The sequence below is a fragment of the Ursus maritimus genome, unplaced genomic scaffold, assembly GCF_017311325.1.
Source record: "Ursus maritimus isolate PB19 unplaced genomic scaffold, ASM1731132v1 scaffold_5, whole genome shotgun sequence".
NCBI classification, from domain to species: domain Eukaryota; kingdom Metazoa; phylum Chordata; class Mammalia; order Carnivora; family Ursidae; genus Ursus; species Ursus maritimus.
Window position 1 is genome coordinate 40,617,635 of NW_024426663.1, and position 20,193 is coordinate 40,637,827.

General features: G+C 33.8%; 1 protein-coding gene across 2 annotated transcripts in view; it reads right to left on the minus strand.

The window, feature by feature from the left end:
- Positions 1 to 20,193, minus strand: part of IPO11 (importin 11) — a 203,463-nt gene that overhangs the window by 123,185 nt on the left and 60,085 nt on the right. For both annotated transcript variants that reach the window (XM_008691374.2, XM_008691375.2), the window contains exons 8-16: positions 17,404 to 17,452; positions 15,625 to 15,695; positions 14,507 to 14,699; positions 13,702 to 13,854; positions 12,332 to 12,375; positions 10,553 to 10,643; positions 8,336 to 8,383; positions 7,429 to 7,534; positions 4,408 to 4,534 (exon numbers count right to left, since the gene is read on the minus strand). In XM_008691374.2, coding sequence (XP_008689596.1) covers positions 4,408 to 4,534; positions 7,429 to 7,534; positions 8,336 to 8,383; positions 10,553 to 10,643; positions 12,332 to 12,375; positions 13,702 to 13,854; positions 14,507 to 14,699; positions 15,625 to 15,695; positions 17,404 to 17,452 — 882 coding nt within the window. The remainder of the gene's footprint in view (positions 1 to 4,407; positions 4,535 to 7,428; positions 7,535 to 8,335; positions 8,384 to 10,552; positions 10,644 to 12,331; positions 12,376 to 13,701; positions 13,855 to 14,506; positions 14,700 to 15,624; positions 15,696 to 17,403; positions 17,453 to 20,193) is intronic.

Sequence of the window (20,193 nt, forward strand, 5' to 3'; positions counted from 1 at the left end):
CTTCCACAGCCTGCCCATGACAGTAAAGGCCATCCACACACTAAAACAGCATGGTGCAGGGGCCAGAGAGAAATGGCAATGTCTCAGGGACTGAAAACCACCAGGAAAATGTAAATAGAGTTAACAGTAAAGAATAAAGTAATCCACTAAAAAGAAACAGAATAATGAGTTCATAACATAACTATTTAAGAGAGCCCTCCTCATCCCTGGATTCTCTTTATCCCAATCTCCCAATTCCTTCAATAAACACTACTTAAGGCTTGACGCCATGCTAGGCATATGGATACTAACATAAGTAATATTACCCTACACATCTGCACTATTACTGCTTGCTATTAGTATGCTAACTTTTTTTGCTCTCTTCCACAATAAAGTCAAGATCACGTGATTACACTATTTGATGTACTTCTCCTGAAATACATGTGTAAAGTAAGTTTCCTGGAAGGATAAAAATCATGTTCAATTTATTCATCTCCTTTTAAGAAAAAAAATTCTAAAGCTCATTTTACTTTTTTTAAAAATTGAGATATAATTGACACGTAACATTGTTTTAGCTTCAGGTGTACAGCTCATTTTCATATATTCTAAGTATCAGACATACCGGTATAAACCTAAAACTGACTACAGGAAACTCACTAAAGTTTCCTTTCTTCCATGTTTTAGAGTGGCCTAATAATTTGATGTCTCAAACACAGATTTTTGTTGATATTTCCTTTGGAAATTTTATTTACTGAATGTAACTGAATTCTCAATTAATTCTGTGAAGACACAGATTACCCCCGGAGTTGAAAATCTCTAGCAGTATTTTTGAGACACAAAGAATAGGCAAATGGAAAAACAAAATCAAAATGGTAAGATAGAATGAATGGCAGGAATGGGAGACTTATAAAAGGCACAAGAATGGAAAGACAGAAATTTCAATGCACCCTTAAAATATGTCTGCCCAATCCCAGCTGTACCTCCCATTGGTACACTCAGGGTTTGCTGCAGTTCTGTACATGCTACTAAAAGTCCGTTTTTAACACCATTAGCTGCCTTTCCACCGTGAAAATTCACTATTTCTACAGCAGTAGTCAACCTGCCCATAAAAATGGCCATTTTTTTGCTAGTGACAACCCCACCACACCCTACACTTCCAAACTAGAAACGTTCTGGTTGCACCACAGTTCACATTTCATACAGCCTTTTACAGGGTAAAACAATATACCAATGGTAATTTTTTAGTAACTTACTGCTTATGGTACTGAAGTCTGTGCAAATAACTGAAGTAAAACTGGCAAAAAAAATTTTGTTCTAAACTTTAAAGACAAAACTGGCTCAAAAGGCTTAAAAATCAAAAAAGCCCAGTATTGTAATCAAACATTACAGTTAGTAATCATCAGGGGTAGTACAAAAAGAAGGTTCTCCTCACCTAAAATTTAGTCATTCTAGTTCACTAGAGTGAATAGCACTACAATAAGAGCATAGTGTAGCACTGTTGTCTTTATAAAAAAATAATAAAAATGGAATCACAGTTCCTATCACATTCAAAAATAAATTCTAGATACAGAACCAAGGGTAAAGAAATGGACTAAACAAGAAACAAAAAGAACAGAACTCTGCACTAAAATTAAAAAACTTTGCTCAACAAAAACACAACAGAATGAGAGTAGAAAGAGATTCAACTGCATCTGGAAGGCTTTATTTCTTCAATATTTTAAATATGTATGGAAAATTATTATAATGGAAATATGGACACTGGAAAGTGAGCATATAGGTGCTTGTTATATTAGTCACTACATTTTTTTCTTTGATACAATTCTTAACTTTTAAAAAGTTAGAAAGTTAAAAGCCTCCTCTTTTTAAATATGAATCAAAAATTAGCTCAGAAGTAAAAAATTTCCAAGCAGCAATTATCTTAAACCTTACCAAATTTTCCCAACATTTATTACAAAAAGTTTCCAAATATTGCAGTACTATAAATGCTTATTCATTATGCCTACATCAAATTTTAGTTTATAAAATCTGGATATCTCTAATAAGTCAAACTGTTAAGCAATGAGGAAAGGTTAAATATTTCACCTAAAGCAAAAAAAATCACTCAATTGCATTATATTCCCCAGATCAAATGGTAATGTCAAACTGTCACGCAACTATCAGAGATAGAGATGTACTCCTCCCAGTGGCCTCTGGTATTGTAAGATTTATGGGTTCCTATACTATCTGGAGAAGTTGCTTTCTCCAGTTGCTGCACTATTTCTACTCTGTCATAGCCAGTCTTATAATAACATGGCCGTAAGATATGGAAGCCACACGACAACCACAGTTGCTCAAGATTAAATCTATCCCAACTCCATTAACAGCAACATCAAGCAAGAGAACATGGATTCTGAAAGCCAGAGAACATTCAGATCCATCAGTATCTATCTACCTACCTACCTATCTATCCACACATGTACATGTGCATGTCTGTTTAAACCCTGCTGTCTATGTATGTATGTGTATGAAGTATCTTCCCTCATTAGCCAGCATTTCTCACAAGTTGAAACTGAAGTAGTATATCTGATACACACCAAAAGGCCAAAATGTACAACATGAACTTGGTACACCTTACTAAACAGTCTTAAGAAGTAGTAACAAAATAATGGTAGCAGGATCAAACAACTGCAGAAGATGTAAAAATGAGAGGAAATCATCAGAACATACACAGGAAAAGAGCAAGAGCTGAACCTACAGCAGCATTTCCTCTAAATGCATCTCTTGGATATTAATGTACTGTCATCTTGGATGGTCACAATGCAAATGTACATTTGAAAGGTTCTGATCAGTCCTAAAGTAAAGAGGACTACTGAAATATTTAGCTCCATGTTTTCCAAACTAGCCGGCCTTGAAACCCTTTTGCTCCAGTAATACTTGTCAGTATATGGTTAATAATCCACTTTTAAAGTGAAGAACTAAATAGCTCATTTTTCTCTTTATTTCTCTCTGGATTCATTTAAAATGAGTACAAGATCCAAAAAATTTCTCTATTTCCCAAAGAAAACTTAGCTCAAATTTAATCCTTTCATAATACTTCCATAAGCATTTAATGTCTTCTCTCTGATACCTCTGACAGAAGGGCAAATAATGTTTCCGAATGAGAAAACAAAAATTCAAATCTTATAAATACTTTATTTTAAAGCTATTACAAAAGTAAACTCAGTCCAGCAAATACTAATCTCAGAAACAGCTAGGTTTATTAATAAACTTCAAAGAATTTAAACGTGGTAAAATAAAACTGGATTCCCTTGTAACTTCCCATGTTTAAAATATTTAATAATTACAGCACGATATTTAGAGCAAATTCTCAATTATTTACACAAAGTAGGTAATGCTTAAGTAAAAAAATCCAAAGATCAGTTCTATTTGCCTTTGGAATATACTGAGCTTCTACACTAGGTTTACCTTTCCAGTTATGTTTTCCTTCTCTGAACATTAAAAGTAGTTTCCGTTACCGTGGTACACAAGTGAAAATGAGAAAAGTATGGCCCAAGCCTTTCCTGAAAAACAGGGTTATCGGATGGGTTCAAAAATTTTTTAAAGGGAGTATATCAAGAAATGATTAAACAAGATCTTAGCCTACTTCGGGGGGGGGGAGGGATCACTTAATTTTATGTAAAAATAATTTGAAAGTCAGGAAAAGACTAAACTCAATCTTTTCAAGACTATGCTAAAGTCAGACCTAAGTCCAAGACAAAATGTATAGTAAGTCATGAATACAGTCACTCAAGCACAAAATAAAGCACCACTAGGGGGGAAAAAGAGTATTCTACACAATGTGGAACTTCTTAAAAAACAAAGAAATCAAAATAACTCTTTAAGTAACTGACCTAAATATCAAAGCAGCAAACATACTGCTTTTAAGGGAATAAAGCAACAAAGAAGCCATTATCAAGTTTCCATTATCAAAAAAATCAAGAGTATATCAACACTATAAATAAAAAGTCTGAAAGGAAACAATTCCAAAGGCTAAAAAAACACAAATACACACCAAAAAAGCCCTCCAAAAATGAGAACGAATCAACAACATTAAGGATGAAAGTAATGATGGCGCAACCCCAAATGTGAGAACAAAATCTATCCTGAATTAAGAAAAAAAAACCACGTAAGCTATAGAAGGATCTTAAAACACTGTCTTTTATTCTTACTAAAAAATTATAAATTTTAGAAAGGTAGGGTTTTTTTTTTTTTTATTGATTATTGATGGGAAGGGCAAATAATCAAAGGACTTCCTTCCCGCGAATCAAACTACTCGCACCAAGGAAGAGCTACAACAGTGAAAGGCCGCCAACACTCTGAAGACAGAAAAACCATGTCTGAACTTGAAGTTTAACACAGGCTAAACTTATTAAAAAAAAAAAAAAAGTCTTAAACATTTAAGGAACATACCACTAAGTCTTGATCTTGAAGCAAATTACAAATTGCCTCATATAACATGGGTCTTAAGTCAGACTTGAATTTCACAGAAATCCACTGACCGATGAGCCAAATCACCCTGCGTCGCAATGGCTTATACCTGGATAAGGAAAAATCATGAAATTTAAATGATAAATATTTTACAAAGTCTATTTCATTTAGTATATTTCATCATTTAAATTTTAAATATAGTGAAGAAGCAATCTGTATTTTTTATATAAAAGCAAAAAAGCTACTTCTAAACACACCACAGTATAACTGCTAACAATAAAAGTTCTGATCTACAAAAATTGAAAATCCACAGGCAGATATATTGTAAATCTAATTATATTTAAGAACTGTAACATAAATACGTACATAAATACAAGTCCATTTCTGTTCCTCAAGTAACCAAAAACAGTTAATCTGAAAAGGCAAAGTAGCTAATGTCCCAAACCCTAAGGCTGAAGAGGCCCCAAAAAAGTAATAATAGAGGAATTCCTGTATTCAATTTTCTAAATCCAGTCTGTTTATCTTACAAAGATTACTTTCCAGAACACTGTGAGAGATTTCTACATTTAGATAAAATACTCACATAAGCCTACACTAATTTTAGGTAAAATCTCTAATTTTTTAAGTGCCCTATTACAGAATGTGGCTCATATTATCAAAATAATGATTTATACTGTAAAAGCTGTAGAACATTTGCAGTAACACGTATACACACATTTCTCCCTCTGTAACCATCTCTGCTAAAGGCAATGAAGTTTCTTTAGACGAGAAAAACCACAAAGCTATAAACAACTACGTATAAGAATTCCACCCAGGAGGTCTCTTCTTGATACTACATAAATTTTAACAGTGAGACGATAATTGTTTCAGGGTATAAACGGAATAAGGTAATGAATATACCACATTTTTTAGAAAATTACAAAATTACAAGATGATCAAGCACATAGAAAGAATTGCTCACTAAAGATGCAAGAAATGTGTTTAAGTACTCTCTGCCCTCAAAAAGTTTATCTCAGCTGTAAGAATTAAAGAATGCAAAGTTATATAATAGGATTTCAGAAAAGGAACAGAGAAGAGTGGGTAAGAAGAAATGAGATTTGAATAGCCTTCAAGATAAACACCATTTTGGGCAGAAAACTGAAAAAATGCCACTTCGAGGAACAGAGACTGTTTGTAAACAAAGTCACAGAGGTGGAAGTAAATAAGGCTTGTGTACAGTGTAGTGGAGAAGCCACAGCACTATCAATTCTAAACCGAGAGTTCTGAGATGGCTTCATTCAACTTTCCACTCCAGATAAAGAGAACGAATCTCAGAAAGGTCAAATCTTAAATTCACTTAGATCACAGTCACTTCTGGGCAGAGTTAAAATCAGGGGATAGTTTGTTCCTCGAAATGTACTCCCTGGACCAGCAACATCGTTATCCTGGAAGCATGATGGAATCATACTGTCTGACCCAGACCCTAACACATTACCTAAATCAGAACGCGTATCTTAACAAGATTGCCAAGAGATTCTTATGCACGTTAAACTTTGAGAAATACTGGTCTAGATCAGCTCGGTCCAAAAGAAACATAATGCAAGCCAACTATGCAATTTTAAATGTTAGTACCCACATTAAAATAAGTAAAAAGCAGGTGAAATTTTAACATTTTTATTTATCTCAATATATGCAAAATATCATTTCCACATGGAATCAATACATATTTTACACTCTTCAGTTTTTCGATTTAAATTTTAATTAAAACTAAAGTCAGGTCCTCAGTGCATTAGGTACAATTCAAGCACTCAGCAGCCATACAGAGCAGCTACTGTACTGGACAACACGGAGAGTTAGCCTCCAGGATTTAAGGACAATCAAACCACACCGTGTTCCCACTAAAGGCACATGCGTCTACCTAATGGAGGTTTTCTCTACATCAAAGGCTCTCTAGCTTCCTGTGGGCACAGTCACAGTCCATCTTATTCACCAAGGACTTTACAGGACATGGCAAATTCATGGCCAACTGAAAATATTTACTGACTGAATAGATAAACAGCTATTTACTAGTCAAAAATATATTTTTTTTAACCTCAAGTTTTTATTTAAATTCTACTCAGTTAACATATAGTGTAATATTGGTTTTAGGTGGGCCAAAATTACTTTTAAATCATCTTCAACTCTACAATTCTACAGCTCTCGAGATTTATATAGAAGCCTTCTATTCATTCATTAATGCAGTCAAAAAAATGTTACCTGAGCTAGGACTATATGCTAGGCATTCTGATAGGCACCACGTCTACAGAAATAAATCAACAGAAATGCTGAATTCAAAAAAAGAACAAAGTCTCTTGAAATTTTTAAGTCTCTAATTCTAAACTAAGAAAAAAAACTATAAAAGCTATAAAAGACCTTTACCCTTCCATTTCAGCCATTCGGTACCTAAAATTAGTCAAGTACTTAAAAGTATATGAAGCATAAGAATTGGGAAAAGTCCCACTAAACATCAGATAGCTCTGCACTACTGAACGGGGCAACCCAATACAAGCCTAAGGTGCATCCAAACGCTTTCTGCCATGGTGCCTCTCCATCCTATCTACCCTCTCCAGGACCTGCAGTATGCTACGTGGATCCCAAGGCATTCAGTCAGTCACCCTTCATAGCTACTATTTGTTAGACTACTGCTAACACCAGCCCTAGTCCCTGCTAATTCTCCAATTGGCTTTCTTTTGTACACATTTTTTTCTAGAATTCAGAGATCTCCATCTTTCCTTACCTTTGTATAAAACTTCCTCCTGTAAACTATCTCATCTAACATCAAATACTTCACACATTACAATTCACATTTGAAGAAAAAAAAAAGACCAATTTTATTTTTCAAGTCACAAGGCTTATTCTACACTAGATATGATCAGCAAAGTTATAACTTTTTAAAAATTTTAAGCAATTTTAATGCCTTCCTACTTCATCACAAAATTAATAAGGTAAATTAAGTGTATTATTAACACAAAGTTTTATACTTGCCTATTATGAATGACTTGTAATTCTGGAAGAAGTTGGTTTTTAAACCACTGATCAAAATCAACACTGTCGAACAGCTCATAAGCCGCTAATCCAACAGCATTATACACTACAAAGAAGATTTGAGAAAAAAAATTTAAATTTCAGATGCTGGGCCCAATATTAAGTGTCTTATATGAGAAACTAATCCTTAGGGACTACTTTAAGAACATGTAATATGCTAATACAGGGAAATTTACAATGTTAATCAGAGAAATTATTTAAACAGACATTTTAGAATCATTATTTAAGTTACTTTACACTGTTTTTCCTAAATAGTCCTTAGTGGTTTCAAACAGAAAACTACATTCATTGAAACATATTCAAGTCAAATTATAAAAATTATAAAATAACATCTGCTTCTAAATGGACACAATATTTTATGGTCTGGTCCCTACCTAACCTCTCTCCAGCCTCAACTCTCACCATAACCCTTTGCGCTCTATGTTCCAATTAAACCAAAATGCTCCCAGTTCAAAACTTAACTGTGCCTGCTCCTCTTCTCTTCAAATTTTTGTACATTCTGCTCCCTCTACCTGGAACCCTCCTCTCACACGGTCCCTTCCCTTTTTAACTCCCACTGACCCTGGTGTTCTCATATTATACTTCTTTAGGAGCCTTTCCCTAGGCACACCCAAATTACCTTGTGGTTTTCCAATGGACTACCTAATTGCCACCTATTTTAACAATAATCAGCTGGTACTATGCTATAATCAATTGTCTGCTTACTCGGTTATCTCCCCCACTAGACAGTTCCTATATTTTAGGTACCGCTGTATCCCAATCTCCCAGCCTAACACCTGCCACAAAGCAGACATACCAAACATTTATTACTGAAGAAATATTTCTGAATCAGTTTAGTTTAACATACCAGCATCTTTGATTAATAGTGCATTCATATCTTCCACATTAGTGGGTCCTGAAAACATAAGTATCAGCAAAGGTAAATAAAACTAGTTTCTAAAGGATACTTTATTTCAACTCAGTTTACTAGTTTATTATTTCGGCTTAGTACAATAAATTTCATGACATTAAATATACATATAGGTATAAAGGGAAAGCCTAGATTTTGTTATCGTCACCATTAGAGAGCACAGGTACAAGATGTAAAGCCATATTACAATTTTAAAAATCATTGTAACATATTTGAAAAATGTCATGTCAAGCAACAATCCAAAAAAAAATATGCCACACGTTGCTAACTAGTGTATAATACCTTATATACCCTGATTTAAAAGAGAACTTTTTAAAGAAAAAATAAAAAGATGAATTCCACAAAAGAAAAACCAACTAACAAAAAAGAACAAGCACAGGCCATTCACACAAGAAGCTCTAAACATAATAAACAAACCAGGTCATGACAGTACATTAAAGGATGGCAACAAAAGTAGAGACAGAAAGTGAGAGCCATCATGTCAGGTGGAAACTTCTGAATAAAAAGTTGGCAGTCTCCTACCACCGTCCAGAGAGGACAGTGTCATGTGTAAGCCATGAAAAACACAGTTTCCTTACTACGTCTATTTCTTTAGAATAGAATGATTTCTAGCAAGTTTATCAAAGCACTCTTCTGCTGTTAAGTATGAATTCTTAAGCTCACTAGTCTAAGAAGCTGGAATAAGTAGAGCCCTAAATAAGCCAACTGCTTCACGACTGGAAAGAAAACTAAACTCTGAAACCACAGAAATCCCTACCGCCACACAACTTATCATAGTGAAACCTAAATAGCTTACCCACTTCCCCAGAGTGGTTTTAAAAAAAATAATAGAAGAAAATGATGTTCTAAACTCAAAAGAAAAAGTAACTGAAGCAGTATAAATATTATCAATTTTAAGAATCAGTAATCCTGCATTAAGAAATTAGTAAATAACTGTATCTTAGAAATCAATCCATATGAAATACAAGTAACACTCAAATTATCTTCACAGATGAACAAAGTAAAACCTGGCAGTTTTCCCCCTTGGTTTATAATTTAAGAAGGCTTTAAGTTTTTCAGAGAACAAAAGCCTAAAAAGTGAGCTGCCTCTCACTACCACAAACAAGATCAGGCGTCTCCTTCCTTCCCTACAGAAGCTTCTCTTGCTATTATTTTCTTGTATCATCACCGGCTCAATCCCTGATCCCTTACAATGTAATTTCTGCCCCAATATTTCAAATAATCTATTGTCTCAGAAGATTCCACTGCCTTCTGCCTCTTCTATCACTGGACACTTCTAATAACATGCTTTTCTCACCAGGATTCACTCCCATATCGTTCCTCACACTTCTGCAACAGTTTCTGGCTTTTCTGCAGGACTTCCACCTTTTCATATGCCTGAAGGTGAAAATCTTGGGTTCCGTCCTTGAACTTGCTTTTCCTCTACCAAGGCCCTTTATACACACACTCCAAAAGTAAAACTCTATCTCCAACCAGTACTAACAACAGCCTTCTTGTTATTAAGACTAAAGTTCAGGATCATGTCCAATCACTTTCCCTTGCCCAACACAATCAGTTACCAAAAGTCAATCAAGAGTTACTGAGTGTACAAGACACTGGGAATAATGTGTGAACAAAACAAATGTGATCACTGCCTCCCTTCCTGGAATTTATAATACAGTAGAAGTCAGAAATGATAAATTGCAGTGGATAATAATTACTGTGCACAAGCTGCACTCAGCGATCAAGTGCCAAAAATTCACATCCTCATACTCTCTTAAATCCATTATCTCCTTTCCATTCCCACTGCCACCAACCTGAGCCTAACATTTGTTATTTTGATGTTTTCTCCCACTACTTTCACAACATGCTCCAGGTAGACCACTTCCCCATGCAATATACTTGACTGCCTACTATTTTGCTTATGCTGCTAGTATGCTTAAGAAGCAAAATCCAACTATCACCTTCAATGCCTAGCTCAAGGCTGCCTTTTTCAGTTGCCCATTCTTGTTCTCTACCCTGAAAGCCATCCCTTCAGAAAAGAACACATTCGGCTCTTCCTCAGATTCCCATCTATTATATGGTGTAGAAAAAAATGCATTGTACATAGTAAGCAGGGACTCAAACTATTTTAACTGAACATGAATTAATAAAATAGAAAAAAATATACTTCACCTTGAAGTGTCTGCATCATTTCTAGAAGTACAGGAGTAAGAGTCTGATTATATTCATGGAATATATCTATAAATAGTACTTCAGTGCAAGGCTGGAGAGGAAAGAAACCAATTTTCTAGTGAAAACAATGATATATTGTGCTGATCAATTCTACAATAAAGCAAAGAATACTCATTCTTAAAATCCTAACACTCCAAAAATGTTTCCAATTCTTAATGTTTTTATATAAAGTAGATTACAATTGTAGATACACTGGAAAGAAAATCAAATTGTAATTTGATTCTTTTTTTTTTTTTTAAGATTTTATTTATTTATTTGACAGAGTGATAGCCAGCGAGAGAGGGAACACAGCAGGGGGAGAGGGAGAGGAAGAAGCAGGCTCCCAGCGAAGGAGCCCGATGTGGGACTCAATCCCGGAACGCCGGGATCACGCCCTGAGCCGAAGGCAGATGCTTAACGACTGCGCTACCCAGGCGCCCCTGTAATTTGATTCTTAACACATAGAAAGTTTATTTTACTATTTCAGTCCTTTGGCATTAGGTATTCAAAAGTAAAACTCCAGAGAGAAAATAACTTACATTTTTAATTCATAATTCTTTAAATTAAAAAAAAAAAATCTAAAGCCACATTCATCTGCAGATTGAGTACTCTAATGACTATCCAGGAACTAATTTGTTTAAAATTACATATCTCTTAGCAATGACACAGTAAGTAACAACTGCAACCCAGGAATTCAATTCACCACATGGAATAGCCTTTCTTGTAACAGACACAAACAGTAACAGAAGTCAGTGTTGGCTACATAAAAAGAACGATTCATTTTGGTTCTGAAAAGTACCGAATCACCACGTATTTCATAATACAAAGGAATTACGAATTTTGAAGGTACTATGCTTTATGTTTTAAAACAAATCTTATATACATACTGAAATATGTACAGATGAAATGATAGGTCACATCAAATACTTGCTTCAAAATAATCCAAGTGGGGGGGAGTTACTCATATGAAATAACATTAGCCATGAGTTGGTAGCGAGGCTTTGGAATACAACACAGGCTCATGATGTTATTCTATTTTTTAATATCTTTGAAACTTTCCATAAAACAAAGTTTTTAAAAAAGTAAAGCAGTTAATTTTTTTTAATTTAAAGCACTAATAATTTCTCTAATTAACAATCTCTCTGGTTTTCTATGTAACCTTACAAAACTAAAAATGTTAACATACATTCTTAGAAAAATAATAATAGTGTAAATTATGTAAACACAACTTTTCACACAAAAAAATAGTTCAAAGACTACATTTGACTAATTTTCCTCAAATGTTGCCCATACCAAAAAATGTATGCTTAGAAAGCATTCTAAAGTTAAAAGCAATGGGCTGGTGGTCTCTGAGAATCACACTCAGTGGTACAAGAAATAACGTATCAAAAAAAGCTTCCGAATTACTGAAATACTTAGTAAGGGAAAAAAAATCATTCTAGCCAAAAAGTAGTAGTTTTCATTTTCAGAAACATTTCCTATTTCTGCATTGGCAATTACTTTCCCACCAATGTAACTACAAAATGCAGAAAAATTCAGTATGTAAACCCCCAACTGAACAACAAATATTGAGGTTAAAGTTCATAATTTAATTACTTTCCTCTCAAATACAGATTCCTACAATTATAGTTTCCTATTTGTCTGGTTTAATGCTTGGAATCTTCAACAAAATATTCTCTACTAAGAGTTGTAGAAGCATTAAGCATTTCCCTATCAATTTTTCTTTCAATCAATACTTACCCTCAAACTGTATTTCCAAGAATCTCCTCCTGTTTCTTCCACTGCTGCAATTAAAAATACGACAAATGATGTTCACCGTGCAATAATGGTGTTTCCAAAATCTCAGTATGGAATACAAAGATTTTAAATAATATCAGCCTATCTCCATGAATGGTTTTAAACGTAACACCGAAAGCAAATCCTTAGGAACACAAGGCCTTACACAGATTTCTTTACTATACACTATAGATCACATCTGTGTATGGGACTCTCCCATCAAGTGCTTACATAAGCACTCTCACTTTCATTAAAAATTCTCTATGGAGGAAAGCTCAAAGGGCTTGTCACTTTCAGAGTATGTGGTATCACCTGACTGAACACAGTAAGCACTGGAATATAACTATAATCCTGAGATTATTTCATTTCTATATAATAATGTTTTATAAGTTAAAATAATTCGTAACATTTTCAAAAATGTTCTATATTTCAAGTAAATTTTTTTAAAAAAGTAAAATACTTCAGGGACTTTAACAAATCTAGGAATTCAGTGTTTCATATTATACTACTATATATACTGCATAAGGAAAGCAATATGAAACATAAGATTTTAGCTAAGAGAAAAATCAAAAACAAAACAGGATATATACAGTGTGTAGTGCTATATTTCCTAAACGAAGTAAAATTATTCTTAAATAACAAAAAGAGGGAGAAGATGAGTCTTCCAATCTTAGATTCTTCGAATCTTAGGAAACGAAACATATGAATAGAACTACACAAAGTCACCCAGTCAAAGGGATGAGGAGAGCCTAAAATCTAGCCTATGTCTGAGGATGGCTTAAGTAACTTGCACACAGGCACTTTATTAGGCACACGAGTTCTTGATTTTCTGTAACAAGGACCTTGATACTTTTATTCTATTATTAAAATTCAAACAGATAAAAAAGATCTCCCAGAGAAACATTTAATCATCAAAAAATTCATTTTAAATTAAAATTTAAATAGATGATCTATTCAGCAATTCTCCAAATTTCTTTTCGAAATAAAAATGTCTACTAATAAAAAATAAGATGGAGTGAATCACGAAGTGTAAACTGACCTGTTAACAGTGACAGTTTATTTTATATTTTTGTTTTAAACTATATGTTCATAGGAATATCTAAAAATTTTAAAAGGTCTCTTTGTGGAGAGAACTCCATATATTTGAAAAATCATTCATTTTCTGCTTCTCGGTTTGTTCTAACAGATAATAAACAGAGGGCACGTTAACTTTTAAAAGCCAAGATTCTCAGATCAAAATGTATACAATGTTGTTATGCTATCATTCAAATAGATGATATGTATTTAGGGCAGGAGGAAAAAAGCCAGGTGAAAACTGAAAAACCGATTCTTACTAAACCCTTCTGGGTCTTCTTCCCACATGGTCAGTTCCTCTTCAGTTAGCAGAAAATAATGAGAGACTAATCTTCTACATATCTCTGTCAAAGTGGGATATGTGAAGAATGCCATCTTAATCTTATGAGCTTCTAGAGTTTCAGGGCTACTATCTAGAAAAATAAAATTTCCAAGTTAATCATACAAAGATTCTACCAGTTGGATTACGTAACTTAAATAAATTTAAAAATACACTTTTGGAGTAAAAGATAAAGTGGTGTATAAATTTTCATCTTTCTTAAGGGCAAATTTCAAAGACATTTCTTTATTCACACCATACACACATCAGTCTCGCAGCCGTCCTCCCACTACAGCCGGTACCTCCCCGTGTTAGATCATCACACCATATTGGAGTGACTTAGATACATATGTCTTTCTCTCTTCTACAAGAATTCCTCATTCATCCTGGTACATATGCACATGAATGAATTCCAATGTCTAGAAGTAAGCTCATTAAAGTCAGAGAAAAATTTTAACTGTATAAATAAACACAGCTTGCAACATGAACTGCAGTAGTTATTGGAGTACTTAATTCTTAAAGTCCCAGGGCTTCAACTCATCTTTTACTGTGTTACAGAAGACAGTTTACTATGTATGGCTTTTAAAGCTGGCACTCACATATTCAAGTCTCTAATCCTTAACTCTACTGCATGTCCAAGCAACGTTTTATTTTTCACACTCAAATAAATGAATTTCAAATACATAAAAATAGCAATTACTTCACATTTGAAATAATGGGGAAAAAAACTGCCAGTAAGGCATTACCTTCAAAATTTTTGGATGGCTTATAAGCATAATTTTTAACAATCATCTTAATAAGATTCATGCATTGAACAATGAATCGTTCGAATGTAACGCCTTCACCAACTTCTGTAAATACATAGCTTACAGAAAATTCCAGTGATCTCTGAATTAGAGGAGTAAATGAAAATGGATGCTGATCCAAGAAGTCCAAAAGCTATAAAGAAAAAAATTAAAATGCATTTTCTCCAAATTCATATAGGAATATAATCATCCATAAGTACATCTTATAACTTTGCTAATATACATCTGGCAAGATTTGAACCTTGGTGGGGAATCCACGTACATGCAGTTTTACATGTTAATACACATGCAACTGATTTCTTGGGATACATCCTATAATGTGGATTATGTCAGACTGTATCTCATGACAAGAAGTTTCAAGCAGAACAGCTCCTTTCTACTCCTCTTCTCCCCTCCCAGGGAACAGACAACCTTAACCATATTAATGAAGTTTCAGGAAAGAAAAGGGAAAACAGGCTACAAGCTTAGATACTGCTATCTTCAACGACCTGTTTTAGTGCAATGCAGTCCTCAAACCAGGTGTTCCCAACTCTATGTCCGTCTCCCAACCATCCTCATGCCAAAATTTCATAAAAATCAGTTTCTCTAAAACTTAGTTTCATCAGAAATTTATACACATTGCCTAGCATGGAGCACCTATAATTCTATTCAAAAGATGTTTGACACTGATGATAATCTGTCATTCTGAATACAGTACTTCCTGATATGACACTGCCTGTTACATACAATCTAGTTCCCGCTCAGCTGAAACTGGTACTTTCTTTACCTCTGCTTCTATCCAGTAGGAGTGAGAATAAGAAACTTCAGAGGAATGAACTTCTCTAATATTTACTAGGATTTTTTTTTACATCAAAGTGACTTATAACTGATACATGGCATGCAAATTTAATTTTTATATTTAAATACATCAAAATACCGGAGTATTTTTAACTTTGCTATAAACAGTCGGAAAATAAGTTACTTCGCACTAAAGAATGTATGCTCACATTTTTCCTTATTAAATATGAGTACATGTATTTTATTTAAGAAAACATACTTAAGATAAAATGAAAACTTACCACTTTAGTAAAAAGAATGATGGTCTTTTCCAGTCTATCTCTACATACGTTATCTGTACCTATATTTCTACCTGTTAAAAATACAATTCAAATATTAGTACAAGTTTACAGTACTGCATAAATTCACAATCACAACAATGACAAAACTTACAAAAATACTGTCAGATATATTTTTGCATGTTTTGCATTTTATTTTATTTTTATTTTTTTATTTTTTTTTTTAAAGATTTTATTTATTTATTTGACAGAGACAGACAGCCAGAGAGAGAGGGAACACAGGCAGGGGGAGTGGGAGAGGAAGAAGCAGGCTCCTAGCAGAGGAGCCTGATGTGGGGCTCGATCCCAGAACGCTGGGATCACGCCCTGAGCCGAAGGCAGACGCTTAACAACTGCGCCACCCAGGCGCCCCATGTTTTGCATTTTAAATTCATTACTGTGCTTTCCCAACTTTAAAAAATTAATCGCGTTTTTAAAAAGATTTACACTTAACAAACACAGTAATCCCCAGTACCATGTTTCACAAAATTTATCGTAAAATACAAACTGAGCCCAAGTAGTAGCAATCTTATCCATAAATTACCAATCATATTTTCAAAATCTAATTAGTTATAGTTGAAATTTATAAGCAAAGTAAGTAAAAACAAAGCATTCAAAGAGTAACATCCTCATTATTTTTCCTGTATTTTCTTCAGGTAACCTCCCTGGCATAATTAATTAATTCTGTACATTCAGAATAGTATCCACCAGACCATCAACTACTCTCCATAATCATACTCTTCCTATTCACCTCATCATTTATGTCATTCTCCTCTCCTGGGAGGAGTCCTATTCTTCCCTATGTTTCTCTACAGGGTGACCAGAGAAAATGACCATTTTCATAAAAATAAACTACTTTATATAAGTTGTCTTATTCGTCTTTCATGTACAGTACCCAGAACAGTGCCTGGCAAAAGACTCAACAATGTTTTTACTAAGCTGAAAACGAATACTCTGCTTTCTCTTCAGATCGTATAAATCTTTCACCTTTTACTAAGCTGAAAATGACTACCATAAAACAATCAACAAACTCACAAAAAGTGAGTACACTAAAATATCTTTCGGACTATTAAGTCCCCGAGTACACACCCACATAAACACACACACACAGAGGAATGTACACGTGTGCAATGTGTATGTGTGCATGCCAGCACATGTGTGTATATTTTGTGTTTATAGGTGTGTGTATCTTGAGCAAAGGTGCTTACAATTATAGGGAAAAGGATAACAAACAGACCACCAGCATATTATAACACAAATATAAATGCTAAATTCTCTTGTGTGTAGTGGATGAGAGAGGGTCCTAGAGATAAGCCAGTGAAGAGTAATACACGAGAGACCTAACAAAATTGAAGTACCATTTAAGGTAATTTATATCATACCCACACATAAAATGAACTAAAAAAACCAGAATCTATACAAAGTCTAAAGAGCATGTGGCACAAGAGCTACATTTAATGAGTATTAAATACACGACCGCTGTGGATGTATGCATGGAGAAGAGCAGTAGCCGTAAAAATATCTGCAAAGGAATAGGACACAAAATAGATTAAAAAAAAAAAAAAAGTTTCCACAATACTCAGGACAAGACAGGTGTATGAAGACAAAGCTGAGCTCCCAATTCAACCTCGAAGGATTAATGATCAAGATGCAAGAGTTTAGCCTCTTCCAATACGCAAGTGCACAGCATGAACTATGAATAAGGATTCAACAAGTAAAATCTACTGTCAAAGGAGTACTTACTGCATTCCAGAAATTGTTTCAGACGGTCAAATATTCCATGTAAAAAACCCTAGAAAAAAAAATTTTAAGGTCTCAATTTATTGTTGTAAACATCTTCCTTATACTTTTTCAAAAATACTAAAATGTATCACATTTTAGAAAGTTAAAATGAGATGAAATAAAAAGTATTCTATTATTAACAAATCTTCCATTAGAAAATACAGTATTTCATCTCTTCAATGTCTCATTTCAGTTACCTAAATCACTTTGCAATAAATAAAACATTATTTAAGCATTTTATTTAACTAAATACTCTCTATTCGCCTCACTGTTTTTTCTTCTTCACAGCTTTTATAATCCCCTGGCATACTGTTCATCTATTATCTGTCTGCTCCCACTGGAATGTACATTCCCTGAGAGCCAGAAATTCACTGTGTTTAGAACTCTATCCCAGAATCCAGGAATAGTATTTGAGAATAATAAGTACTCAATATATGAATAAATGGTACTAATTATTTAAAGTAGAAGTTCTTAAGTCCAAGTATTAAATTTACTAGCTTTCAGATATATGAGAAGACAAGTATCACCATTTATGATCTGGTAAAAAGTTAAACAACCCTTATTTGTTAGTAGGTATTTTAAGAAACGTTATAAAAATTTTACAGATATAAAGGGATAGTAAAAAACAACTTTATTAAAATTTTGAAGAATTTAAACCACACAGACCTTCTGGATCAAAAAATTTTGGTTTATAAACATCATAAAAGATGTCACATGCTCTTTCAACAAATAGGATGGTCCAGGTCTTTGTCACAAATAACTACACGGTGAAGGCCTTCCTGATGACTGACTAGAATAGTGCTATTTCCTCTCTGCCCTTAGAAATATGTTGTCCACGCATCCATTCTTGAGTTTGAGACAATTCAACTAGGATAGCATCATCTGATGACTCAGAAACAGATTTCCCTTAGACAATTTCACCATCATCATCAGGGCCTAGAATGCTGCTTCCCAGTCTGTATGAGAGGATTCCATCTTCTGATTCATGTAAAAATTATGAAACCTCTTTCTCTTGTCAATTTTCTTCTCTGCTATTTCGGGCAGAAAATGAAGAATTTTGAATTCTCAGTGTGTTAAACAAAAGCTGAAAGTAGAATAAAAAGAAAGTGCTTCCAGTCTTCTTTTATTACTTCTTAAAGATGATGGAAAACAGTGCACAACCCTATAAGAAAACTGCAAGATGACAATTTCACTACTGCTTCATCCTTCTGGCAATTCCATCATCTAACACTTGTCACCTTATTTCAGTCGTTTTAACCACAGTTGATAATAACTGAAAAGTAATGATAACTAACAAAAAAATGATTCCTAGGATGATGAAAGAGCAAAATGTTTTATTATAGGAAGAATAAGACCATTGAGATCCTGTATGTATTTTAAATTTATACAGTAGTCCAATGGTAATGACAACATAGAATTTTACTCTTTTTCTTTTAAATAATGTTAGTTTATCAATCAGGGTTCTCTGAAGAAAGTAGAAAATTATAAAAATCATCAATTTTAGTAGGCTGATCAAGAGAATCAGGAATTTATAGAATTATAGACAGCTAACTAATCTGCAGTCCAAATAAATTCAGTTACAGTTTATGATTTATGTTATATAATTAACACAATAACAAATTAACCATTAAATCGTCATTTACAGAGCACTTTAATTAGCAGAACCATTTACAAAAAATCATTATCTCCCTTAATCCTCACAACATCTAGTAAGGTAGTTTATTTCATATTCACATTATGAAGAAAAAAAAAAGAAACTCGGTATCAGGGTAGATGATAAACAGCTGGAGGCCACACTATCAGGAAAAGGGCAAGTCAAGATTCAAATCCAAATCTATCTGCCTCCAGAAACCAAAATCCCACCATTATCATACAGCGCTTCTAAAGCATCTTTTAAGTTCCATGTTATTTTTAAGATCTTTATGTAACTTGAAAAACCGCCCTTAACTTGTTAAAATTCTATTTTGTTTCCAACAAGTCAATATACCTTAGCTGCTACAAAACAGCATTTATAACTGAGTAAAAGCTGACATACAGTTTCATTAGATAGAAGAAAGACTCTCAAGGGAAAGCCAAAAACTCACAGAACATTGACAGTTTCCACTGAAAACCACTAGTCCACTTTACAGGAATGTGATTCAAATCAATTTATTTTTAACCAAAAAAATAAAACTCCGATGAACACAATCAATATTTTAGTTTATATAATTTTATGACATTCAGAATCATGCTGCATATAAAAATAATTACTGAGCCTTGTGACCTAATATTTCTACTCTATCACATATTCATTCATTTTACAAGTAATTATTGAGCTTTTACTATTAACAGAGACTATTCTAAGCTCTGGGATGGACAGTGAATTAAACAGTCTCTGCCTTTATGCAACTTAATGCATTCCAGTGCAGTAATTTAGGAAAAGCTGTCTAAATTGGTTTCTGGAAGTGTTTTCTGGCAGTATGGCAATAAATATAAATATTTAAAATATATCAGCATTAAAGTTATGGCTGGTTTTGGATATGTATTTTGGCAATTCGGTAACATCAATCAATGCTATCCATGCGCCTATACTTGAATCGACCATTTCCACTTCTAGTAATTTAGCCTGAAGAGTGCATCAGAAAAGTGCACAATGACATATATATCCAAATGTTCATTCCAACATCATTGAACAACAATTAAAAACTGGAAACAACCGATATATCCATCAATGGACAACTAGGCAGGTAAATTATAGGAATCCTATATTAA